General features: G+C 40.5%; 1 protein-coding gene across 2 annotated transcripts in view; it reads right to left on the bottom strand.

Moving 5' to 3' along the window:
- Positions 1-26501, bottom strand: part of NUP188 (nucleoporin 188) — a 54296-nt gene that overhangs the window by 17649 nt on the left and 10146 nt on the right. For both annotated transcript variants that reach the window (XM_049629998.1, XM_049629996.1), the window contains 15 exons: positions 24704-24777; positions 22065-22149; positions 19652-19732; positions 19119-19163; positions 18034-18126; positions 17516-17635; positions 9197-9408; positions 7597-7711; positions 6750-6950; positions 5768-5857; positions 3153-3218; positions 2070-2189; positions 1447-1573; positions 336-488; positions 35-161 (listed from right to left, as the gene is read on the bottom strand). In XM_049629998.1, coding sequence (XP_049485955.1) covers positions 35-161; positions 336-488; positions 1447-1573; positions 2070-2189; positions 3153-3218; positions 5768-5857; positions 6750-6950; positions 7597-7711; positions 9197-9408; positions 17516-17635; positions 18034-18126; positions 19119-19163; positions 19652-19732; positions 22065-22149; positions 24704-24777 — 1709 coding nt within the window. The remainder of the gene's footprint in view (positions 1-34; positions 162-335; positions 489-1446; positions 1574-2069; positions 2190-3152; positions 3219-5767; positions 5858-6749; positions 6951-7596; positions 7712-9196; positions 9409-17515; positions 17636-18033; positions 18127-19118; positions 19164-19651; positions 19733-22064; positions 22150-24703; positions 24778-26501) is intronic.

Genomic DNA, 26501 nt, shown 5'->3' with positions numbered 1-26501 from the left:
CTTTAACCTGGGGTGTGTGTGAGCTGATGCTTACCGCTGTAGCAGCATGTAGATACGGGATGTGATGGGCAAGAGACAGTCTGCTATGGACAGATCTGTGCTGATGACCTTATGGACCAGATCAATGATGGGTCTGACCCGCTGGCAGTGCTGGATCACATCTGAGGGGAAAGAGAGCAACAATTCCTTTAAGATTACTGAACAGTCTCCCAGATAAACACTACACGGATCCCAGTCTGGACGGTTCTGAGTTTTATCCTGAGATTCTCTGTCCCCCAATTCTAAGCATGTCTGTTTTTCTTCCCCACAGTCATGTCCCCCCAAGCTGACCTCACCTGCAGTGGAAACAACATGCAACAGCATTTCAATCTCGCAGGTAAAGAGGGTCCAGCTACTGTAAGAGTACTCCCAGCGTACCAGGTAAGCCCTGTCGTCCAGCACTACCTGGCCTACTGTGCCCTGAGGTATGCGAAGGTTGGTCTGACCCCCTAAGGAAGAGAGGAAGAGAAATTAGTCTAATATCCAGCGATACAATAGGAAAAAGCGACTCCTACATCAGACAACAACATTTAATCACACAGAAATGGACAGACTCTCGTCCCACTAGCTAACACTGCTATGCTGGGGTCACCCACGTATAGCACATGTGTCAGAATTCCCTTTCTTTTCAAGGCTGAATAATATCACACTGTAAATATATAACACATTTTGTTGATCTATTTCATCTGTTGCTGACACGTATTTCAAATCGTTACTGTATATATACCCTTTTACCCATTTAAAATTGTTATTGTAATATACCCTTCTACCCCACAAAATTATTCTCGTATATACCCTTTTATCAGACAACCCCGGTTTGAGGACTCTATGTACTAAAAATAAAAATACCAGTATATAAAGTACAAGTACCCAAAGGAGCATTGTTTGTAGTGACCAAAACCCAACATAGCCTACATGTCCTTTAGAAGGAAAAAGATACAAAATTATGGATATCTAGAATAATTCTGTAGTTACTAAAAGAGAACGAGTCAGATCCACATATAAGAAAAATTAGTTGCAGAATCAATCTAAGAGAGTGTACGGTGTGCACAGGGACACATACCAGCTCTTAACACTGACTATCTGACGGACAAGTCTGAACAGATGAACTTTGTAAAGTGTCTGTCTATGCTGTTTCTCTTTACAATGAACACCCATTATTTTTTAAATAAAATAATCTGGGGTGCCTGGGTGGCTCAGTCAGTTGGGCATCTGACTCTTGATTTCGGCTCAGGTCAATCTAATGATATAAAAAAGTGAGAAATAGACTAATAATTCCTCAACGAGCACAGTGGAGAGGAGCTGCTTTAAAGGCAACGAGCATGAAATGGCTCAAACAGCAGTGCTGAGGTCTAAACAGAAGCTGAGGAGAGGTGGCTACTGAGCCAGGGAGGGTCTCCATCTTACCAAGAGGGTAAAGGAGTTTGGACGTTTGCCTCCGCCAGAGAGTTCCATCTTCGTGAGAGATCACATCATGGGGCTTGTGCTTGTAAAGTTCATTGTAGAAAGACATCTTATCCAAGAAACTATACACCTGCCAACACACAGAAAAAAATCCAGCCGCACGCTTACCTCGGGGACATGCAAGGGGTCCCACATCTGTTCTGCTCTTTCGGTCAGACTGTGTCTGACTCTCAAACTTCTCACAAACCTGCCACCGTGACTCTTCTTAGAATTGCCTCTATGCTCCTTGCCAACGCTCAGCACCCTTTAACACTTAGCTCAAGGCCCCTCACTCCACAGACTGCTGGCTCTCCTCAACAGTAGGTCTTTACTACTCAAATGACATTTACCGTATGGCTGTATCAGCTATTTCTTCCTTGTATCTATTGTTATCCTCTTCCGATGAGACAGTAAGGGACTTTATACTGTGTCTCACTCAGTGTCTGCAATAGGTACTTAATTTAAGAGAACTTAAGCACTATCTCTGGCACTGTTCGTTCAACTTCAGACTAATTCTTGCCATGGCAGTGGCATCCCCCAAAACCTCTCCCACAGTCTGAAATCAAGCATCTAACTGAACAACCTACCTTTTTGGCAGTGGACTTTCCTGATACGAGGGCTCGTAGCAACTGCAGGAGTGGGGAGAGGAGATGGGGAAACATCCCACATACACTGTCCAGAATGATCCCGAGCCCAGAGGTTGGCTCCTGTGGTGGAAGAAGAGAGGTCACTGACCTTCAACACCATCCGTGAATTAACATATCTCCGAACTGCCTAGCAATCATAAGAAAATCTAAAAACAGTCCTTTCCTCCGGGCAGACACCACCCCTCCCGAACAATTGAAGATTTCCAGAATTTCACTGAGAAAGGCTTTCAACATCAGATTTATCAGGACCTGAAAAGAGAATACCACTGCCTCCAGTGACCTTTTCCTGGCCATCCTCCCAACAGGAAGACAATGCTATCCGCCATTGCAGGAGATGTTTTGAATAATGTGAAAAGCAGCCAACAACATGTTAGCATTTGGCCACTGCACACAAGTAACAGATCCTTAATCTAAATATTGTTTCAGGCCACCCTCTCCCAGGAACACTGTTCGAGACGACAGTGACTCAGGAAGAAGAGGATAAGACCTAGAGGCCTATCAGTCAGGCCACAGTACAAGAGAGAACAGATTTATTCATCAGCTGGACCCTAGGGCTTCGGACTGGTGTTAATTCTAAGCCTATGTACTGGTGAGAAGCTGTTCTCTCTGAAGCCAAATTCTTATCTAACTTGTTAACAATATTCTGACAACTCAGACGCATGTTCAAGACTTACAGCACTACTGGTGCCTGAGACTAACAATGTGAAAAAAGACTTGGTGGGTAGGATACATAACATGCTGGTTAATAACACAGACTACAGACTGAAGTCAGCCAGAACTACTTCCTGAGGCTGGCTGTTCATCTAGCTGTGTAACCTTAGGCAAGTCACTTCATATCTCTAAGCATCACCTTTCCTCATATGCAAAATGGTGATTATAATTCTATCTACTTTATAGACTTTCGTAAAAAGTAAATACAAAATGACATAAACGCTTAATATGAGACCTATCACAAACTAAGTGCTTGATCAATTGTTTTGCTACTAGAATATCTTATAGCATAATTCCCTCTGACACACTTACTGTTCCCCAGAATAGTTCTGGAAGAGAAGGATCTGCCAGGACTTCACATGCTGTGTCAATCACATCCTGTTGGGGGACGGAGAAGAAAACAGCTTAGTTTCCGTAGCTGACGCAGTCATATCTCTTTTACTGTATCTCTGTTCAAATCAAAACGTCAACAATATTTCCACATACTAGGTCAGAAAGAACTGTGGGTTTAAAAAGATTACACCCCATCTAGGGTGTACATTATGCCTGTTGTATGGTGTTAGCCAAGTGAACCTCTCTGAACTTCAAAATCTTTAGCTATAAAACGGCGACAGTATTATCTGCCTCACAGCACCGCTCTGTGGACGGAAGAGGACAGTGTGTACAGAAGCGGACCGTAAACCGTAAACATTAAGGTGCTAGTAAAGGTGAGGTGCAACTAGGCTAGGCTGAACTGTTCTCCTAGAGGGCAAGAGCGGCTCTTCAAGTTTTTAACCCTCAGCACCTAGCACAGAGCCTGGCACACACTGAGAATGATTTCTTTAAAAAACCCAAGTGCTAGGACTCTCACATCCTTGGTATGTTAATACCGGTCCTCCCACTACGTACACTGAGGTCCACATGGGACCAGAATTTTGGCAAAGGATGCAAAGCTCATGCTATGCCCCTGGAACTTTGGAAATGGAGTCCTCCAATGAACACCAATTTCTCTTCTAATGATAGTAAATTTTCAGTTTCTGCAACTTCACCAATTCCTTCAATTTCCAAAACAAGTCATTAAAAAAATGAATACAAACACTTAGTTATAAAGAACTCCTCAAACAGCACTCTCCACTGAAAGGAACCAGGCTTCCTTAGAGAAATGGCGGATTCCAGGTCTGGGGTGAGAATCTTGTAAGATAATCCTACAACAGTGTGTCGTCATACCAGAAAGCAACAGAGCTATCAAAATACATAAGAGCAGTGCAGGACAGATAGAGGGGCTCTTCTGAAAGAGTTCTTACTGGCCAAAGGTGGGTAATTTGAGCCTAAGAATAGTAACAGCATTAGATTAAAACAGAGCTAACACATTTATACCCATGAGTTCACCATGACATATAAAAACTTAAAAACCTCATTAGCCACCTTTACAGGATGGTAGGGAAAATTAGTAAATATAGGAAAACAAGCAAGCACAGTACTCTATACCAGAGTATCAGATAGTAGCGAGAACAAAAATTATTTGAGGTATAACTGACATATTACATTAGTTTTAGGTGTACAACATAACAACTTAATATTTGCATATATCGTGAAACAAATTTTTTATAGCAATGTTCCAACCAATAAATAAGATAGAATAGTGCCATTTTGTAACTCCTAAGGAACTAACGGATCTAGACCATCATTATCTAGACAATGATGTGGCTTGGGTCCACTACAGTGCAAACCACAGGTGACTAAAACTTGACAGAGTTATCAACCCATAACATGCGGACCTTATTTATTTAGATTCTGATCCAAACACACAAACTTATAACAAATGACATTTACGAGTTAACTAGACATTTAAATTCTGACTTGATATTTAAAGATACAGGGGCACCTGGGTGGCTCAGTCGGTTAAGCATCCGACTTCAGCTCAGGTCATGATCTCACGGTTTGTGGATTCGAGCCCTGCTTCGGGCTCTGTGCTGACAGCTCGGAGCCTGGAGCCTGGAGCCTGCTTCGGATTCTGCGTCTCCCTCTCTCTCTCTGTTCCTGTCCTGCTCATTCTCTGTCTCTCTCTGTCTTTCAAAAATAAATAAATGTTTAAAAAAATTTTTTTTTTAAAGATACAGCTTGTTAGTTATGGTACTGGTTGTAAAGTTTTACTAACTCCTCTTCTGGTTCATCGAAAATTCATAGATGAAACTATGTCAGGGATGTGCTTCAAAATAATCAAGGAAGGAAAGAGCACCAAGATCTGCTGTGAGCTGATAATTTGGAAGCTGGTAATAAGATTGTTTAGGAGTCTGAAGTTTGAAATGTTTCAGGGTTTTGTTTTTTTTAATGTTTATTCAGTTTTTGAGAGAGACAGAGCACGAGTGGTGGAGGGGCAGAGAGAGAGGGAGACACAGAATCGGAAGCAGGCTCCAGGCTCTGAGCTGTCAGCACAGAGCCCGACGCGGGGCTCGAACTCACAAACCATGAGATCGTGACCTGAGCCGAAGTCGGACGCTCAACTGACTGAGCCACCCAGGTGCCCCTGAAATGTTTCAGGTTTTAAAAATATTGTAGAAGAATATTTTATTACCACCCACAGATGTTTGGGACTGATGCACCATTCCAAAATGAGATTACAAAGCAGTATGTACGTTGTGATTCCAGTTTTAGAGACAAATGGTTACATTTTTAACATATATATGCAGAAAATGTTTAGAAGAGAACGCATCATAATACTAACAGAAGTTGTCCTGCGTGGTGGGATTATACTTTTTTCCTTTTATCAGCACCTTCTGATTTTTCTATCGTTCATATGTATCATATATAATACAATAAATGCGAAGAAAACAGCAATAAACAAATGAACACCAGAGGTATGTGGGTGTGTGCTGTATCAGCTCCAAAGGCGTATCTCAGGGACATGACTGCAATGCCAGAAAGTCCCACGAGAACCAGGTACTAACCTGCTGGTTGCCCAGTGTGTGCAGCTCCAGCGAGGTGAGAACGAAAGAGAGCAGTCCATACACACACATGCACGCGGTGCTGGTGGTACACTGCAATGGCAAAGGAGTCAGTGAACAATTCTGAATAACAAGTCTCCCCCCCCAGCTTCGGCATAATCCTAGCACATTAATCAGGTCTCTATAAACAAACGGAAGAGAATCCAAGGCTTTATAATTCTTCTGATTTAGTCCCAAGATCAGGAAGGCGAGGGGGAGAAATGAAAAAGCAGGAACCATAAATATTACAACACAGCCAAGAATACAATCGGAAAGGAACCATTCTCAAAATGATCAGTTTCGTGGGGAAGAAAATGAGGATAAAGGGTCTCTATGCGCTGGTATGAATGCAGCAGGCTGAACTATCACCAAGATAAACGAACCAATGCCAACCAGTGGTGCCTGCCGGCCGAGGTTTCCTGTTAGCGTGTCAGAACAAGCTGACAACAGTGCCTCTGAAATTAAGCCCAAACACTAGCCTCAAGAGAATGGCTGATACATCCTGCTACAGTTGAATGACGAAGCTCCCCAAAAAAGATGTTTCCAGTCAATATGGCCAAAGCTATCTTCCAGATTACCGTACTGGCATAGTATCCTATACTGGCAGGCAGAGTCAGACACTGTGGGTTCAAACTGTATCTACCACTGGTTGGTGGTTATTGTTCTTGTGAACAAATCACATCTCCCTCAGTCTCAACTTCTTAATACGTAACACGGGATGAAACTTCCTAGTGCAAATAAGCGTTATGAGGATGAAATAAAGTAACGTATAGAAAGCGCTAAGCACAGTGTCCGGTCACAGCAGATGCTCCACAGAGTTGGAAACAGCACCATCATTATCCACATCACTACTACAATTATCATTACTACTATCATGATTCATGAACGAGCTTCTCCCCCGCTCTCTGCTCATCTCCTGCTCAAACACCAACAGCCCGAGCCTCACATCATTTCCCCCACTGGCCAGCGAGCGGAGCAGTCGGGTCAAGTACTGAAATACGTTCAGCTGGATGGCCGTGCCGCCTATCTTTCGGACAACGCTGCTGGTCTCTTCTGGATGCAGGGTGTGACGGAGAAGAGCCCAGGCCAAAAGCACTGGGGCATGGTGTGGAATGTCCCCGAAGGTCAACATCAAACGGTCCATATCCTGATGAAAAGAAAAAACAAAATCTGTGTCGCTAAAACAAAGGGTCAGAGCCCCAGATGGGACCCTCTGTCACATGCAGTAAGTCTTACAACTGCCCAGCGGCCCCTTGCCCCATTTGGGTACGTACTCCTCCCCACTCCCCAGCCACCTCACTCATAAACCCTTCTGCCACTCTTCCCTGTGCCCACACTTCGTTTCTTCTGACTGTAAGTAGTCGAATGTAACGTCATAAAATACACGTCCAAGTGGAACTTTCTTTAGAAAATTTCCCAATCCTTCTTTAACTCTTTCTGATCTTTCCCCATTTTGTTATCTAACCATCGCATCTCAACGTGCTTTCCCTTTGATCTTCTTGCACAAGCTCCATAAGTGAAGACACGCCCCAAGGTTCTGTCCCTGGGCCTCTTTTTTTCCTGATGCCATCTCTCTGAGTGACTCCACTCATTCTCACAGATTCAACTATCCCCTATGTGGTATCCACTACCACCAAAACCTGAGATCTCTTCCGGATCCAGTTAACTTCTTAACAACGTAGGACCTCTGATTCCACAAGGCAACTTTCAAGGGGCAGTGCAGTTGGAGGGTTAAGAACATACTCGTGACTCTAAACTGTCTCCCAAGGGAAATGCAGCTCCTCCAAGTTCACCTGACAAATAAGCCCGTCCTGGGCAAACTGGTGCAGTTCTCTTCTGTCATCCAAAGCACACTTATGCAAGGATTCAATATCCATGCCTTCCACCAGGATAAGGGCACTGAAGTAGCTGGAAAGGAAAACGGTATCATGATGTCACATGTGCTACTTTGAACCTTGAAGGAGACTAAGGTGAAATGCAAGATGCTTTAATATCAAAAAAATTATTTTTTTCAAAAACAATTATTAATGGGTTTTTGTGCTTTTTTTTTCCATACTAAGTCTTCTAAACTCAGTATGTATTTTACACTTCCAGCACACCTCGGTTTGACCAGCCACATTTTTTTTTTTAAGTTTTATTGAGCCCAACATGGGGCTCGAACTCACGACTGACCCCAAGATCAAGAGTCACATGCTCCACCGACCAAGCCAGCCGGGAGTCCCTCGACCAGCCACATTTAAAGTTCCTGACAGTCACGTGGGGCTGGTGCCTGCCAAAGCACAGATCCAGGACTGGAAGTTTCTATAGCCACCAATTACATCTGACCCAGATAAACCATCTCACGACTCAGGTGTGTATCTTTGTTCACAGAGGAAACAGGCCTCAAAACGTGGATATATATCCATTCTAACCACGATGACATCATCCTTTTTGTTAAATGCAGCTGAATCTCCTCCTCACTGACACAGATGCAAACAGGCAGCTCACCCCAGAGGTTGTACCAAGAGCAGGTAAGAAAAGGCTCCACATCACGGATAACCCGAGAAAGGCAAATCAGTACACCAAAGGGATCAAACTGAAGGGGGCGATAGATAATATCAAGGGTTTGCAAGGTTGTGGGGAAACTGGTTCTCTCCTCCCACTGTGGAAGTGTAAATTGGTACAGGCTTTGTGGAAAACGATTTGGCAACAGATATTTTATAATACAAAGGCACATACCCTTCAACCCAACAATTACATTTCTAGATCTTTATCTTAGAGTTGTACTCATCCAGATGCAGAGAGGCTTGTAAAGAATGTTCTTTATAAGCATTATTTGGAATGTGCAAAATAGCTAACTGCCTACCATTCGTGAACCATGAAATAAACATCCATACCATGTATTAATATGCAGCAGCTAAAAAGAACATCCTGAGATGAAAGAGTTCCAGGACATCTAGTTATGCGGAAAATTCAGTTGTAAAAGCATATACCATTTATGTCAAAAAACATCAACAATGTATTTTCGTACATAAGAAAAAAAGATGTGGCTCTATTCGCTGCCATAAAATTCAAAGTCCGTAGATGAGGACTTCAAAGAGGGCAGGGGACACATCTGCCTTGTCACTGTCTTCTTAGCATTTGCACTGGCCTACCATTGACACTCACTACATTTTTTGTTGACTAGATGAACCTCTTAAGTGAAGATAGTAAAAGATGAGACTGGAAAACGTATTTTGAGAAAACACTTCCCTCTCAGTCTCAGTCATTACTCCCTGTAAGACTGGGAACGTGAAGCACACCCATCTGTTTCCCTACCCACTAAGTGAAAAGTGCATCTAGACTCTCCCCTCACCCATTCACAGGAACTAGAATATCAATGTTCTAAACACTGCACAAGTTCAATAGACTTACCCAATCCTATCCACGAAAGGGTCCATGGTCTCATCCACCAGGTGCCTGTTGGTCTGCCTACTACCAAATCCTTGCTCTTTAAACATCTTGGTTAATGCCAACAGGTCACTAGGTGCCATCTCAAAATATGCATAATAAAGGAAAATAATTTCTAGCAGCATGGACTGTTCCCGAAGGCACTGAACAAACCAGCGAGATACCTGGCGCTCAGTCTGCACAATGAAGGAAAAATGGGAAAAATAAAGTCAGATTTTAAAACATAAAACATTTTAAAGTTACTTTTATTAGCTAATACATGTATAAGAATAGAGTAAAAAAAAAAAAAAAAGTCTCCCTCTTTGTTAAATATTAAGGATCTATTAAAAGATTACAGAAAAAGATTTTGGAAGCGACACCAAAAAGCCTGCCTCCCTACAATTCCCACTGCCCAGTCATCCAAACCTGTCCCTAGAGGCAACCACTGTCAGAGGTTTTTGTCTTTCCTTCCAGTAATATGCCACACACTCCTTCTTTCATTCTACAGTCTGTCTACCCACCTACCTACCTATGCATCCAACCATCCATCTCTAAACCAAATACACTATACCAACTATTCCGCACCTTACTCTTTTCACTTAACAATGTATCTTAAAGATTATTTCCTCTAATAGTACATTAAGAATTTTCTTATTTTTCATTATCAGTCCCCTCATCATTTTTTAAAGTTGCACAGCACTCCACCACATGGAAATGCCATATTTATTTGTTTGTTTGGCCATAATTTATTTTACCCAGCTCCCTTGGATGTACAAACAAGTGTTGGTGAAGATGTGGGGAAAAACAAACCCTTGTGCACTGTTGGTGGGAATCCAAATTGGTGCAGCCACTGTGGAAAACAGTATCAAGTTTCCTCAAAATATTAAAAAAACACAAAATACCGTATGATACAATAATTCCACTGCTGGGTATTTACCCAAAGAAAATGCAAACACTAATTCAAAAAGATACATGCACCCCTATGTTTACTGCAGCATTATTTACGATAGCCAAGATATAGAAGCAAAGTAAGTGTCCTTCTTAGATGACAGATGTGGTACACGCACACTCATGCGCGTGCACATGCAATGGAACACTACAGAGCCACAAAAAGGATGAGATCTTGCCACTTGCAACGACATGGATGGACCCAGAAGGCACTATGCAGAGTGAAATAAGTTAGAGAAAGACAAATACCATGTGATTTCACTCATATCTGGAAACTAAGAAACAAAACAAATGAAGAAGAAACATACAAAAAGCAGAATGAGACCTGTAAATACAGAGACAAACTGATGGTTGCCAGAGGGGAGGGGTTGGGGAGATGGGCAAAATGGGTGAGGGGAGTGGTAGATACAGGCATCCAGTTATGGAATGAATAAGTCATGGGAAGAAACACAGAGTAGAAAATATAGTCGATGATGTAATAACACTGTGTGGTAACAGATGATAGCTACACTCCTGGTGAGCAAGCAAAACATGCTGAGACATTGAATCACGATGCTGTACACCTGAAACTTATGTAACATTGTGTCAACCAGACTCCAAAAAATTAAAATAAATAAATAAAACCGATGTACAACTGACAGACCAGACAAAAAAACTGGCAAAACCACAGAACTAAATAATCTTGACCTGACTGGTATTTTGCACAATCATACCCACTACTTCCGAATACACATTCTTTTATGTGTTCGTGGTACATTCACCAACATATGTCATATAATGGGCCATAACCCACGGGACAGTAAATTTTAAAAGACCAAAATGGGGGCATCTGGGTGGCTCAGTCGGTTAAGCATCCGACTTTGGCTAAGGTCATCTCACAGTTCTTGTGTTCGAGTCCCTCTTCGGGTGAGCTTGGGCCCACTTTGGGCTCCTCGCTGACAGTGCAGAGCCTACGTGGGATTCTCTCTTTCTCTCCACCCCACCCCCCCCCCACGCTGCTCGCTCACTCATGTCCTCTCTCTCTCTAAAACAAAAAATAAAGTTATTAAAAAAAATAAAAAGATCAAAATGATACAAAATATGTTCTTTGATCATAATGGAGTCAAATTAAAAATCAATAAGATATCTAAGAAAACATCCAATGTTTGGAAATTAAACAACACACTCTAAATAATACAAGGGTCAAAGGAAATCACAAGGGAAATTAGAAACTATTTTGAACTGAATGATAGTGAAAATCCAACATACCAAATTTTTAGGATACGGCAAAAAGCAATACTTAAAGCAACATTTATAGTTATTTATTAGGAATGTTCTAAAATCTGTTCTCTAAGTTTCTATCTTTTTTTTTTTTTTCAACGTTTATTTTATTTTTGGGACAGAGAGAGACAGAGCATGAACGGGGGAGGGACAGAGAGAGAGGGAGACACAGAATCGGAAACAGGCTCCAGGCTCCGAGCCATCAGCCCAGAGCCCGACGCGGGGCTCGAACTCACGGACCGTGAGATCGTGACCTGGCTGAAGTCGGACGCTTAACCGACTGCGCCACCCAGGTGCCCCTCTAAGTTTCTATCTTAAAAATTAGGAAAAGAATGTGGCACCTGGGTGGCTCAGTCGCTTAAGTGCCCCATTCTCTCTCTTTTTTTTAATGCTTATTTATTTTTCATAGAGTGAGCAGGCACGCGCGCACATGAGCAGGGGAGGGGCAGAGAGAGAAAGAGAGAGAGGACAGAGGATCTAAAGGAGGCTCCGTGCTGACAGCAGAAAGCCCAGATTCGGGACTCAAACTCACAAACCATGAGACGGTTACCTGAGCTGAAGTCAGACACTTAACTGACTGAGCCACTCAGGCACCCCAAGCGTCTCACTCTTGATTTCAGCTCAGGTCATGATGTTCCAGTTGTGAGATTGAGCCCCACGTCAGGCTGCACGCTGAGCATGGAGCCTTTTTAAGATTCACTCTCTCTGTCCCTCTGCTCCCTCCCCCGCTTGTACACTCTCTCTAAAATTAAGAAAATAAAAATTAAAAAAGATTAAAGAAAAATATTTACAAAAAAATATTTTTCAGAAATATTTTAAAATAAAATATTTAAGAATAAATTTAACAAAAAATGTGTAATATGTGAATACTGAAAATAAAACCTTACTTAGGTATATTAAACAAGATATACTAAATGAAGAGATATACCCGGTTCATGGATCAGAAGACTTAATAACATTATTAAGATGGCAATTCTCCTCAAATTGATTTATGGAGTCAACAAAATTCTGACCAAAATCCTAGAAAGCATTTTTTTTTGGAAGAAAGAGACAAGCTAATTCTAAAGTTGCTGTGGAAAAGTAAAGGACCTAGAATAGTCAAAACATTTTTAAAAAGAATGAGGTTGAAGGAATTACACTACCTAATTTTAAGATTTACTAATAAAACTATCTTAATCAAGACAGTGTGATATTAAGGTAAAGACAGATGTAGAGTTCAATGCATCAGAGGTAGATACACATTTTATGATCAATTGATTTGTTTACAAAGATGCCAAGATAATCCAATGGGAAAAGACAAGTCTTTTCGATAAATGGCACTGGGAGAAGATCTCTGTATGGGGGAAAAAAATTAATCCCATCCCTTACCTCAACACCATACGCTAAAATTAACTAAAAAGTAATTACTGAAGTAAATAAATGTGCTAAAAATATTACACTTCTAAAAGAAAACAAATAAAATGTGACATTAGGTTAAGCAAAGATTGTTTTTTAAGTTTATTTAAGAGAGAGAGAGAGAGAAAAAGAGAAGAGAGAGAGAATCCCAAGCAGGCTCCTCGCTATCAGCACTCAGCCCCACTTGGGGCTTGATCCCACAAACCGTGAGATCATGACCCGAGCTGAAACCAAGAGGCAGTCAGACGCTCAGCTGACTGAGCCACCCAAGTGCCCCTAAGCAAAGAGTTCTTTTTTTTTTTTAATTTTTTTTTTTTTAAACGTTTATTTATTTTTGAGAGAGAGAGAGACAGAGCATGAACGGGGGAGGGTCAGAGAGAGAGAGGGAGACACAGAATCTGAAACAGGCTCCAGGCTCTGAGCTGTCAGCACAGAGCCCGATGCGGGGCTCGAACTCACGGACCGTGAGATCATGACCTGAGCCGAAGTCAGACGCTTAACCGACCGAGCCACCCAGGCGCCCCAGGAGTTCTTGAAACAAGGCCCAAAAAGCAAGAATCCGAAGAGAAAGAGACCGATAAAACAGATTTTATCAAAATTTAAGTTTGGTCTTAAGACAGTTTAAGTGAAAAAAAAAGGAAAAAGAAAAAGAAAGAAAGCCATAAAGTGAGAGAAAATATTTGTAAAACATTTATCTGTCAAATAGCTTGTCTTCAGAATACATCGAGAACTTTTTCTTTATGTTTATTTATTTATTTATTTTTGAGAGAAAGCGAGTGAGCATAAGCAGGGGAGGGGCAAAGAGAGAGGCAGACACAGATTCTGAAGCAGGCTCCAGGCTCTAGTTGTCAGCACAGAACCCAATGTGGGGCTCGAACCCATGAATCGTGAGATCATGACCTGAGCCGAAGTCAGACGCCTAACTGACTGAGCCACCTGGGCGCCCCTACATTGAGAACTCTTAAAATTCAGTAAGACAAATAACCCCGTAAGACCATGGAAGCAAAGATTGGATAAACACTTCAACAAAAATATAAGCAAATAAGCATGTAAAAAGATGCTCAACATCACTAGTCATGTGGGAAACACAAATTAAAACCACAATGAGATACCACTACACATCTATTAGATGTTTACAATTAAAATCAGAGAGCCAAAGCATAAGAGACTCTTAAAAACTGAGAACAAACTGAGGGTTGATGGGGGGTGGGAGGGAGGGGAGGGTGGGTTGATGGGTAGTGAGGAGGGCACCTGTTGGGATGAGCACTAGGTGTTGTAAGGAAACCAATTTGACAATAAATTTCATATATTTAAAAAATAAATAAAATAAAATAAAATTAAATTAAAATCAATGACCTTACCAAGTGTTGGTGTAGATATGGAAGAGAATGAGTTCTCAAAAATGCTGTGACAAATGGAAATGGTAGCAGCACCTGGGTAGCTCAGCCGGTTAAGCGTCCACCTCTTGATTCCAACTCAGACCATGATCTCACAGTTTGTGAGATGGAGCCCCGAGTCGGGCTCTGTGCTGACTACATGGAGCCTGCCTGGGGTTCTCTCTCTCCCTCTCTCTCTGCCCCTCCCCTGCTTGCACACACATGCTCACTCTCTCTCAAAATAACTTTTAAAACTTAAAAAAAAAAAAAAAAAAAAAAAAAAAAGAATGGAAAATGGTACAGACCCTATGGAAAGCAGTTTGTCGATACCTTATAAAGATAAAAATACACACTTACAATGTGACCCAACAACCCAACTCCCAGATATTTATTTATCCAAGAGAAATGAAAACCTACATCCTTCCTATCCATAAAAAGACCTGCATGTTAATGTTCACTGCACGTTACTCATTACTGCCAAAAAACAGAACTCAAATATGTACCAAATGATAAATGGATAAACAAAATGTGGTATATATCCATATAATGAAATAACATTCAACCACAAGTAGGAATGAAGTATTATTACATGAATATGACCTGGATAAATCTCAAAAACAGTATGCTAGTGAAAGAAGCCAAACAGAAAAGACTCTGTATATATTATATGGTTCTATTTACATGAAACTCTAGAAAAGGCAAAATTATATTAACAGTGACACCTATAAATGTTTAAAAACAAAAAACTATAGTAACGGAAAGCAGATTAGTAGTTGTCTGGGGCCAGAGGTCACAGATTGACCATAAACTTTCTAGAGGAGACAGAAATATTCGATATACTGACATGCATACAACTACATACAATTGTCAAAACCATACACTTAAAATCAGTGAATTTTATTGGATGGAAATTATACCTGAATAAAGCTGGGGGGCGGGGAATGCTACCAATTTGTCATTACACAAGTCGTTTCACACAAGTATGGATATATTTATAGGATAAACTCTTAAACTGGAACTGCTAAGGGGCACCTGGGTGGCTCAGTTGGTTAAGTATCCAACTTTGGCTCAGGTCACGATCCCATGGCTTGTGAGCTCAAGCCATGCATCAAGCTCTCTGCTGTCAGCATGGAGCCTGCTTCAGATCCTGTCTCCCTCTCTCTCTGCCCCTCCCCTGCTCGCTCTCTCTCTCTCTCTCTCTCTCAAAAATAAACATTAAAGAAAAAAAAAAAAACTAGAACTGCTAGGTCAAGAAATATGTGCCTTTCAATTTTTAAGTATTTTCATAATATTTCCCATTAAAAAAGGACTGTTTATACAGCAAAATATGAGCACCCATTATCCCATCCCATGGGCAAGAGTGTTGCCACGTGAATTTGTTCATTGCCTTGCCCTGTTTTTCTATTGGGTCTTAGTGATTTAGAGTTCTTTCTATTTTAAGAACCCAATATGAGTTTGTCTTGACTTTGTTTACTGCGCTATTTTTGTTTTTGACTTTTCTGCCTTGCAAGTTTTTGATTTGATGTTTATAATTATTTTTCTTTTATGGCTTCTGAATTTTACTTTAAAAAGTCTTCTCCACTCCAAAACAAAACACGAGAACAAAACCCACCTCCCATGTTTTCTTTCTAATACGTTTATTGTTAACTTTTTTTTTAAGTAAACTATATGCCCAATGTGGGGCTCGAACTCATGACCCCGAGCAAGATTCACATGTTCCACCAACTGAGCCAGCCAGGCACCCCTATAGTTTTTTTTTCAATTTAATATATATATATTTTTTTCAATTTAAATCATCTACGTGATTTTCTTTTGGTAGAAGATAGAAGACAGAGTTTATTTTTCCTCCCCAAGGCTATCCGGTAGTTTAACACCATTTATTGAAAAATACAACATTTCCCACTGATTGAAATGCCACCTTTATCATATGCTAACTCAGCATGTGGGTCTATAGCCAGATGTTCTATTATGCTCTATTTATAAGTCTATTTATTCATATGTCAATGCCATGCTTTAAATTACTGTAATGGTAATTATCTAATAAAAGTAATTTTCCTTTTTCAAAAATTTCCTGACTATTCTTACTTATTTTTCATATGACTTTTAGAATCAGCTCGTTCAGTTCCAAAATAAAAGGCAAAACAAACACTTATTTGTATTTGTTTGTTTGTTTGTAGGGATTACACTAAATTTATAGGTTGGGGTGCCTGGGTGCTCAGTCGGTTAAGCGTCCGACATCAGCTCAGGTCATGATCTCACAGCTCATGAGTTCAAGCCCCATGTCGGACTCCGTGCTGACAGCTCAGAGCCTGGAGCCTGCTTCAGATTCTGTGTCTCCCTCTCTGTCTCTGCCCCTCCCCCACTCATGTGTGCTCTCTCTCAAAAACAAACATTTTTAAATATTAAAAATAAATAAAATTATAGGTTTATATAAGAAAAACTGACACTTTTATGGTGCTGTCTTTATATTCAAGAATGCAGTGTATTTCTCCATTCGGTTATGCCTTTTTTATACCCTTTATAGAATTTTAAAGTTCTCTTCAGTTAGATTTTGGATGGCTGCATGCTTATTCCTGAGAAATTTATGCTTTTATGGCTATTGTAAATGGGCCCTTTACCACTATTAAATATTTTCAATAGTTACTATCCATGTTTTGGTTACGTTGTTTTTTTTTTTTGTTTTGTTTTGTTTTGTTTTTAATTTTTTTTTTTCAACGTTTTTTATTTATTTTTGGGACAGAGAGAGACAGAGCATGAACGGGGGAGGGGCAGAGAGAGAGGGAGACACAGAATCGGAAACAGGCTCCAGGCTCCGAGCCATCAGCCCAGAGCCCGACGCGGGGCTCGAACTCACGGACCGTGAGATCGTGACCTGGCTGAAGTCGGACGCTTAACCGACTGCGCCACCCAGGCGCCCCGGTTACGTTGTTTTAATAACCATGTATTATTTTCAAAACAAAAAAGATCATGTTCTAATTTATAAATGCTTTATGATTTAGGATAAAATAGTGTCACATACTTAACAGATAATGATAATAAAGAGGATGAAATCTTGAATTTAGAGTTCCATTAACAACTAAGGGAAGATTTTCGGTAAGAACAGAAAGTAAATTAACTAAATAGACAAAGTCAAGTGAAAATGCCCAGAATTAAGTACCATTACTTAGAGTCATCAATATTTTGATCCATGACATATTTAAACTTTTTGGAAAAAAGATAATCTATAAATGTTATAAGTTAATAAATGAATAATTTAACTTAGAGCTCTATACACAAGGGTATACCATTCTTGTAAGAGTTACAGGAGGGCCCAGTAACCACATACCATGAGGTTTCCATGTGTCTCCCAAGTTGGTGCTTCAGTTTTATAAAGCTCTTCGAACTGCTGTCTGTATTTTGTGACTAGTTCCTTCTCCAATTTATCAACACAGTCTGCATATTCAACCTTAAAAAAAAAAACAAACCCTCAGAGTAACTTATACCTAGAGTAAAAGGTCAATATTCAAATGAATGCAAATATGAATAATATAACATTTTTTAAAAGTATTGAATTTTAGGGGCGCCTGGTGGCTCAGTCAGTTAAGCGTCCGACTTCAGCTCAGGTCACGATCTCGCAGCTCATGGGTTCAAGCTCCACATCGGGCTCTGTGCTGACAGCTCAGAGCCTGGAGCCTGCTTCAGATTCTGTCACCCTTTCTCTCTGCCCCTCCCCTGCTCACACTCTGTCTCCGTTTCTCTCAAAAATAAATAAGCATTAAGAAAATAAATAAATAAATAAATGAAAAAATAAAAGTATTGAATTTTATAGGATAAAGAAAAACCAAGAGGACTAAATGGGCTTACCCTATAGGGGTGTCTTTCATCTTGGAAATAAGTGAGAAGGTGTAAGACACAACGAAGAATACAGGTTCTTTCTTCATAGTAATAATCTGCAATCTGGGAAGAACCCAAAGATGCAAAATCATTTACTGATCTTTACACAGAAGACACTCAATTTTAAATTTATTGATAAGAAGATCACTTAAAGATATGAATGGAAGGGGCGCCTGGGTGGCTCAGTCGGTTAAGCATCCGACCACTTCACTCAGGTCATGATCTCGTGGTTCGTGAGTTTGAGCCCTGCGTTGGGCTCTGTGATGGCAGCTCAGAGCCTGGAGCCTGCTTCAGATTCTGTGTCTCCCTCTCTCTCTGCCCCTACCCCGCTCATGCTGTCTCCCTCTGTCTCAAAAATGAATAAACACTAAAAAAATAAATAAATAAATAAGATATGAATGGAAAAGTCTGACTTCTACAAGCAATCACAGAAATGGAAAGTTTGTGTTAGGCCAAAAGAAAGCAAAAGAACTTCATGAAATAGGATAAAAGTCAAGTTCCTCAAGATAAAAGAAATTCTCTAAAAATATAAACAAGTTTTCTAGCATGACTTGTCAGAGCTTTCAAATAACACACAATGCTGTAACTGACAGGCCAAATAAATGAAAACAAATATAAAAATAACCCTTGTATATGTCCTAACTGCTTGTTACTAATGTACTTAATTCTCAATAAACACCAAAAATAGGAAACCACTTCAGAAGTCACGGTCAAATTCCACTTTATATGACATCCTCAATGTGAAGGTTGATTTGGGGGGTGGGAGGAGATAAAGGAATAAAAAAATATAAATATTCTTGCATTTAGACTGAGGGAAAAACTACGCATGAACCAGTCTGCATGCCCAGTAACCAAAGAATCTCCTTTGGAAAAGGTCTCAGCTGGGTCCAGTGGATAAAAGCCTCTTGTTTCACAGTGAGTTACTAAGCTACTTCACTGAGGCCTCAATGCTTCCCCAACGAAACACTCAAAAGCCAGCAATGCCCAGGAGAACAAGGTCAAGGAGCCATCACCCAGTTTCACATCAAAGAATGAAAACAGTGACTACTACGAACCTTCAGGATTAAGGCCTGGCTCTGCCTCTCGTCTTGCAGTACCGTCTGAAGGAAAAAAGAAGTCAAGAAGCCATCGTATAAGCAAAGCTCAATTAACAAAGAAAAAGATAAACATCTTCACCTCACCCTTCAAGATTGTAACTGCCCATTCATTTCTGGACGCATTTTTTACCTACACGTATCCAAATGTGTACTCAAATCCCCACCCCCTCCCCTCGACTCCACTTCCTCATGTGTAGAATGTTGGGTTAGTGAGGCGAGATACCGTACCAGGTGGTTCTCAGCTCTGATGTCCTGAGACTCTATGATTAACATGTCAGTCTTTGACTTCTCCGGCACCGCCCCCCCCCCAAGTCCGACGACAGACCTTAGTTGAAGTACACGCTTTTTAAGCCTTTAGAAAGCCTTTCCTGAGAATGACTGCATCTGACCACCTACCTGCTGCAAAGAACCACTACCAAAACCCTTCAACACTTAGCACCAACAAGGAAAAGGACAGAGGCAGGAGAAAGCGGCTGGGCATAAGTACAAACCTTTAGTGAGTCCCGAGTACCTCTATAATCCTCTTGAAGGTAACACTGGAGCAACTGCACACTCTGTTCCTCGTCAAGACCCTGGAATACAGAGGCCGCAAGTGAGGAACAGCCACGTCAGCTCAGAAAACACACAAAGGATGCACAACGTTCTAAAGGTTTATCCTCTAGAATGAACAAATATCCCCTAGAACTTGAATAAATAAAAAGCTTTTTTTTTTTTTTTACACAGAATGAACTCAGGTATTGATGCACATGCTGTCGGGGTGAGAAGAGAGGCCCAGGTTCATGGTAAATCCTTGCTCCTTTGGAGCAAGTTGTGGAAACTGAAGTACAGGCAGACATTCCTGCTTCCAAAGGCACGATATGTCTCCCTCTCAGATGACCGACAACCAGGTACTGCCCCATCCTTTGATTTGCAGTCAACGAAAACTACTTCAGGTCAATAGAATTTTGGTTAGTTATTTATTTAGTCACAAGGACAGAATAACCTATACTCTGTTATCAATGGTGGGCTGACAAAAATGAAATAGTCCAAGCGTTTGGTGAAAGGTGGTAAAAAGTTGAAATGTGGGGGTGTGTTACCAGACAGGGATTTCCGTGACAGAATACTGCGTGAATGTGCACAGGCCACTCAACAAGCACGGAGATAGGTCTGTGATTGATAGATGAGGAAAAGAGGAAGGGAAAAGAGACTGAAGAAATCACAGAAACCTCATTTCCTCTCTCTTCTCTCCACTTCCTCCCTCAAGCCGTCAGTCTCAAGGAGGAATGTGTTTGAGAGCTTCATGTTTTATATCTGTAAGTATTATAATGGCTCATTTATTATAATGAGCACACTAGGGAAGAGACAGTGATTGCCCACTACTAGTTTGAAATCTATCAAGAGTATTCAGAAAATATACAAACAGGTGAAACAGGTAGAGGGCTGTGTGAATGGTGGGCATAAATCGCAACAGGTTTAACCACTCCTCCTGACACTAGACACATCAGTACTGCTTCTCAGCTTACAGATACTGGTTGTAAAACAATGCACACCTAATGTTTTGATCTATTTTATTTTATTTTATTTTATTTTTTCAACCTTTTTTATTTATTTTTGGGACAGAGAGAGACAGAGCATGAACGGGGGAGGGGCAGAGAGAGAGGGAGACACAGAATCGGAAACAGGCTCCAGGCTCCGAGCCATCAGCCCAGAGCCTGACGCGGGGCTCGAACTCACGGACCGCGAGATCGTGACCTGGCTGAAGTCGGACGCTTAACCGACTGCGCCACCCAGGCGCCCCTGTTTTGATCTATTTTAGACTAGGTTTTTAAAAATCATGTTTCAAATATAACACTATATTTAAGCAGCCAAGCTGTCAATCAGTGGTAAAAGACACATAACTGAAAAACACTGTAAATGGTGCTATGGGCAAAACACCTAAACAAAAATCCTTTTAAAAGATTTCATAAAAGATGATAAGTTTACTCCAAATACAAGAAAAAGAAGCCAGTGACTGACATGTAATTTACATGACGATCAAATTTACAACGTCAGAAACAATTGTGCATTATCTACCAAACAGTTAATACAGTAGCAGGCATGATCTGCGTTTCCAAAATAAAAAAAGAGGGGTGCCTGGGTAGCTGAGTCAAGTGAGCTTTCAACTTGGGCTCAGGTCACCATCTCACAGTTCGTGAGTTTGAGCCCTGGCATTGTGCTCACAGCGTGCAGCCTGTTCAGATTCTGTCTCCCTCTTTCTCTCTGCCCCTCCCCCACATGCTCTCTGTCTCAAAAGTAAACATTAAAAAAAGAAAGAAAATAAAAAGAAACAGCTATATATTTAAATACAATCTCAGGGTGCCTGGGTGGCTCAGTCAGTTAAGCGACCGACTTCAGCTCAGGTCATGATCTCACAGCCCGTGAGTTTGAACCCCGCATCAGGCTCTGTGCTGACAGCTCAGAGCCTGGAGCCTGCTTCAGATCTGTGTCTCCCTCTCTCTCTGCCCCTCCCCCACTCATGCTCTGTCTCTCTCTGTCTCAAAAATAAAAAGAAACATTAAAAAAAATTTAAATACAATCTAGTCAATTTAAGGATCACCACACGCATGCTGAAGAAAACTCCAGTGCGTGCATGCGTGTGTGTGCGTGTGTGTGTGTGTGTGTGTGTGTGTGTGCGTCCGTGTGCGTGTGTGTATAGTAAACATATACACATATGGTAAACATATATATATAGTAAACAGGTCTGGCAACTTAATTTGTAGCTTTTTAGCAAGAAGAGTTGCAACTTGAATATATTTGAAACATAGTATGCTCAATTTAATCTCCAAAACAGAAATACACTGAATTTTCACTAACAATCACTAACAATAAAACAATGGACATCTGCAGTGCAGGTAGTAAACTGAGCCAGTGCTAATTTTTACTCACCAAAAACTTGCTGATTCTTAAACCCAGTTCCTTCAATGGTGAAGCCACATCTTTATTAGCTTTCACTTTTTCAGCTGAATTTGGACTATGAAAAGAACAATGAATCATTTCCTCATTCTCAATGACCCTCTCGGGATTTTAAACAAAAATGCTTAAAAATATGTTTACAACAGACCTTTTCTTGCCCTTTAGGTGCCTACAAAATACACACACAACCACAACTTCATCTCTACACATTTTATAACACAGAACTACTTATGCCTAAATGATAAATACAGTAAGTGTCTGTTACAAGTTACAGTTATAATAATAAATGTGGATATGTTAAGTTGTATTATCTTGATCCTTACAACTATCCTGAAAGGTAGATATTACTATCCCCATTTTACAAGTGGAATTACTAATACTCAGAAAGAATAAATAACTTACCAAAAATCCCACAGCTAATAAAAAGTGAAGGTGAAATTTAAAACCAGGTCTGTTAGTATACAAATACATACTGCCTAGCTGAGAGGGCCTAGAAGCTATAGCACCCCAGTAGCAGTGAGCACACCCAGCACCCAGATCTTGGTTTCTCATACCATTATCTTTTCTTTTTTTTTTCTCATACCATTATCTAATAAAAGTTACCAAGACTCCTTAGAGAAACAGCTAACTCTACAGCTGGGGCGGGGAAAATAAAAGATGAGCCTGGAGCATCTTGTAATGTCAGAAAATAAGAAAATAATTCAGGAAAAAAAAGGATGGAAAATGTCAAGATTACACAGAAGCCAACCTGAAAGAACTCGCAGTGACCAAAGCTAAAACAAAGTATAAACAAAGTATAAAATAAATATACATGTGCCCATGTAAATAAATAAATTAATACAGAGAAGGAAAAAACCTTCCTTAGAGAAGAAGTCCAAATACTACATATAGATGCTACTCCCTTCGGGAAGTAGAATTTAATTCCACTATACCCCCAGCTAGACAGTGGGCTATGCTTAGTGACCCACTTCTAAAACAGAGTAGGGAAAGGAAAAACAATGACTTGATGGAAGAGAAACTTGGCAAATACTACCTTGCCCAAATGAGCAAGATCACCATCACCAGTGATTTCATGTGGATTACCACATCCTCTGTTATGATAAGAATGGTACTTCATTTCTGTGCATTCTTCCCAAAAACCCACAACTCCAATCTAATAATGAGAAAAACATGAGACAAATCCAAATTGAGGACATTCTACAAAATACTTGACCAGTCCTCCTCAAAACTATTCAAGATGATGAAAATTAAGGAACGACTGAGATGCTGTCACATCTAAGAGCTAAGGAGACATGACAACTAAATGCAACGTGGGATCCTGAATTGGATCCTAGAACAGAAAAAAGACATTAAAGGAAAAAAAAAAGTTAAATTCAAATAAAGGCTGACGTTTAAAAAAAAAAAAAAGTCTGTCAGACCTCAAATCTCATGCTACTGACAAAGAAACTTTTGTCTTTAAAAAAAGAAAGTAATGCCACAAATGTCCATTCCGTGAACTACAAGCATGTTGTTGTCGGATTTGATTTTTTTATAGACTCTCACATTTCACAGGAAATCCACAACACAAAGGCTACTATAAGGTTAAACAGTAAGTTCTGAAAGAGGCAACACAGAATGAGGATTAAGAACACAGACACTGGAGTATGACTGCCAGGTTCAAATCCTGGTTCTACACTTACTAGCTGTGTGACCTTGGGCAAGTTACTTAACCTCTTTGTGCCTCAGTTTCCCCATCTGTAAAATGGAAACAATAATAATAAAAGTACCTATAGGTGATAATATAGTGATTAGCTTCTTTTTTTTTAAGTCCATATATTTTAGACACACAGAAGTTACAGATAAAACAACATGACGTCTGGGAGTTCCTTCAAGTAAGTATGGGGGAAGGGGTAATGAACAACAACAAAAAAAGAAAGTTCTTCACTAACCTAAGAAAATGAAGATGGAAAGTAATGTAAAAACAAAATCAGATGTTCAGAAGTAGAAAGGAAATGAGGGTGGCTTGGGAACTACGACGCATAACAGAATGCAATCTGGACTAGGAATTAAGGTACAAGAGTCTAGTCCTACAAGGTGTACTCTCTTTTAAAACTAATTTATATTTGATTGCTGTTGTTTTTCATTGCCCAGAGGAAAAAAAAATCTATATATTCAAGCAAAGAATAAAAACAGTAGCTATCTTAAAGAGCTGTTATAAGGATTAAAGAACTTCTGATAAGTGCGAAGAGTAATAGCTGGTACATAATAAACATTCTAAGTGGTCAGCTACTACTGTCACTGTCCACTGCCCTATCCCGGCACTTGGTGCTGACAATACTTCACACAAACATGGCGGAATGAGATAAATATTAGAACTACTCACTGATGAGTTAATGACTCTCTAGCCCTAGGCACTAGGCTTATATAACTGCATTCAGCAAGGTTGTATTTCTAAAAGGAATTTCCCTTTCAACAGACAGTACAAATGTGCCTGACTCTTTTCCACTGGTAACCGATTTGTATTCTCTGTAATCTACCTAACCCAGCAGCATCACCAAATCGTACAGGAAGAGTTTCTCTACCCCAGCTTCCTCAGTGGAATTACTCTAACCAGACGCATGGAATAGCCATACCTGGGAGGTTTATAGTAGGACAGCCCCTCTAAGAGCCGCTGCCAATGTTTATTCAGTTCTGCCTCAATCTGATTCTGGAAAAGAACAAAGAAATTATACAGGGATTTACACATTCCTGATCTTTTTAATATGTTTCTCCCCACAGCTGAAATCATTTTGGATAGAGAATTATGTAGCCTCCTTCCCCTCGCTTAACATTCTAACAATGATTTAATCTTATTATGAAAATCTTGATAAACTAGCTTTCTGGGGTGCCTGGGTGGCTCAGTCGGTTAAGCGTCTGACTTCGGCTCAGGTCATGATCTCACGGTTCATGAGTTCAAGCCTCACATCGAACTCTGTGCTTATAGCTCAGAGCCTGGGGCCTGTTTCAGATTCTGTGTCTCCCTCTCTCTGCCTCTCCCCTGCTCATGCTGTCTCTCTCTTATAAAAATAAATAAACATTAAAGAAAATTTTTTTAATGTCCTTTCTAGTGGTTGCATGATATTTTATCAAGTAGTTAGCTAATAATTTATTTACCATGTCTCTAACGTTAGATATACTTAAGCTGTGATTACTTATTAATATATATAATGCTATGGTAAAGAGCTTTGTATACAAAAATTTTTTCAGGATTTCTTTCTTGTAAGATATGTTCCTAGAAGTAGAATTATCAGATGAAAGCATATCAAAATGTTAAAGCTCTAGGGCTGCCTGGATGGCTCAGATGATTAAGCGTCTGACTTCACCTCAGGTCATGATCTCACGGTTCTTGAGTTCGAGCCCCACATCTGGCTCTGTGCTGACAGCTCGGAGCCTGGAGCCTGCTTCAAATTCTGTGTCCCCCTCTCTCTCTGCCCCTCTCCAGCTCGTACTCTGTCTCTTTCTCAAAAATAAATAAACGCTAAAAAAAATTTTTTTTTTTTTTTTTTTTTTTTTTAATGTTAAGGCTCTAGAGGTGCCAGGCTGGCTCAGACAGTAGAGCATGTGACTCTTTTTCTAAGTTTGTTTATTTATTTTGAGAGACAGAGAGAGCAGGGGAGTAGCAGAGAGAGAGGGAGAGAGAGAATCCAAGGAGGCTCCACACTGTCAGCACAGAGCCCAATGCAGAGCCCAAACCCACAAATTGTGAGATCAGACCAGAGCCAAAACTAAAGTCAGACATTCAAATGACTGAACCACCCAGGTGCCCCATGACTCTTGATGTCAAGGTCATGAGTTCAAGCCCCACATTGGACACGGAGCCTACTTTAAAAAAAAAAAAAATGTTAAGGCTCAAAAAAAGGTGTGACATTCATTATGTTAATTACCACAATAACAACAGTGATAATTAAATATCATCTTGGGGCACCTGGGTGGCGCAGTCGGCTAAGCGTCCGACTTCAGCCAGGTCACGATCTCGCGGTCCGTGAGTTCGAGCCCCGCGTCAGGCTCTGGGCTGATGGCTCAGAGCCTGGAGCCTGTTTCCGATTCTGTGTCTCCCTCTCTCTCTGCCCCTCCCCCGTTCATGCTCTGTCTCTCTCTGTGCCAAAAATAAATAAAAAACGTTGAAAAAAAAAAAAATTTAAATATCATCTTAATGCTTTACCCTCACAAGTTAAGGCCACTCAAGGATTAACACGAAGAACTGTGCTTTACTGATTATATACTTGGAAATATCCTAGATACCATAGCCTCTGTGACCTAAGGAACTAGCTACATGGAAAAGGAAAAAAAGGCAAGGAAAGTATGAGACAGAGAAAAAGCCTGAGAATCTTCCTTAGCCCTGAAGTAGCAGAAAGGTATTTGTACTCCAACCCTGAGCAGCCAGCCAAGCAG

Source organism: Panthera uncia, chromosome D4 (assembly GCF_023721935.1).
Source record: "Panthera uncia isolate 11264 chromosome D4, Puncia_PCG_1.0, whole genome shotgun sequence".
NCBI classification, from domain to species: Eukaryota; Metazoa; Chordata; class Mammalia; order Carnivora; family Felidae; genus Panthera; species Panthera uncia.
This window is presented reverse-complemented; position numbering and strand designations above follow the sequence as displayed.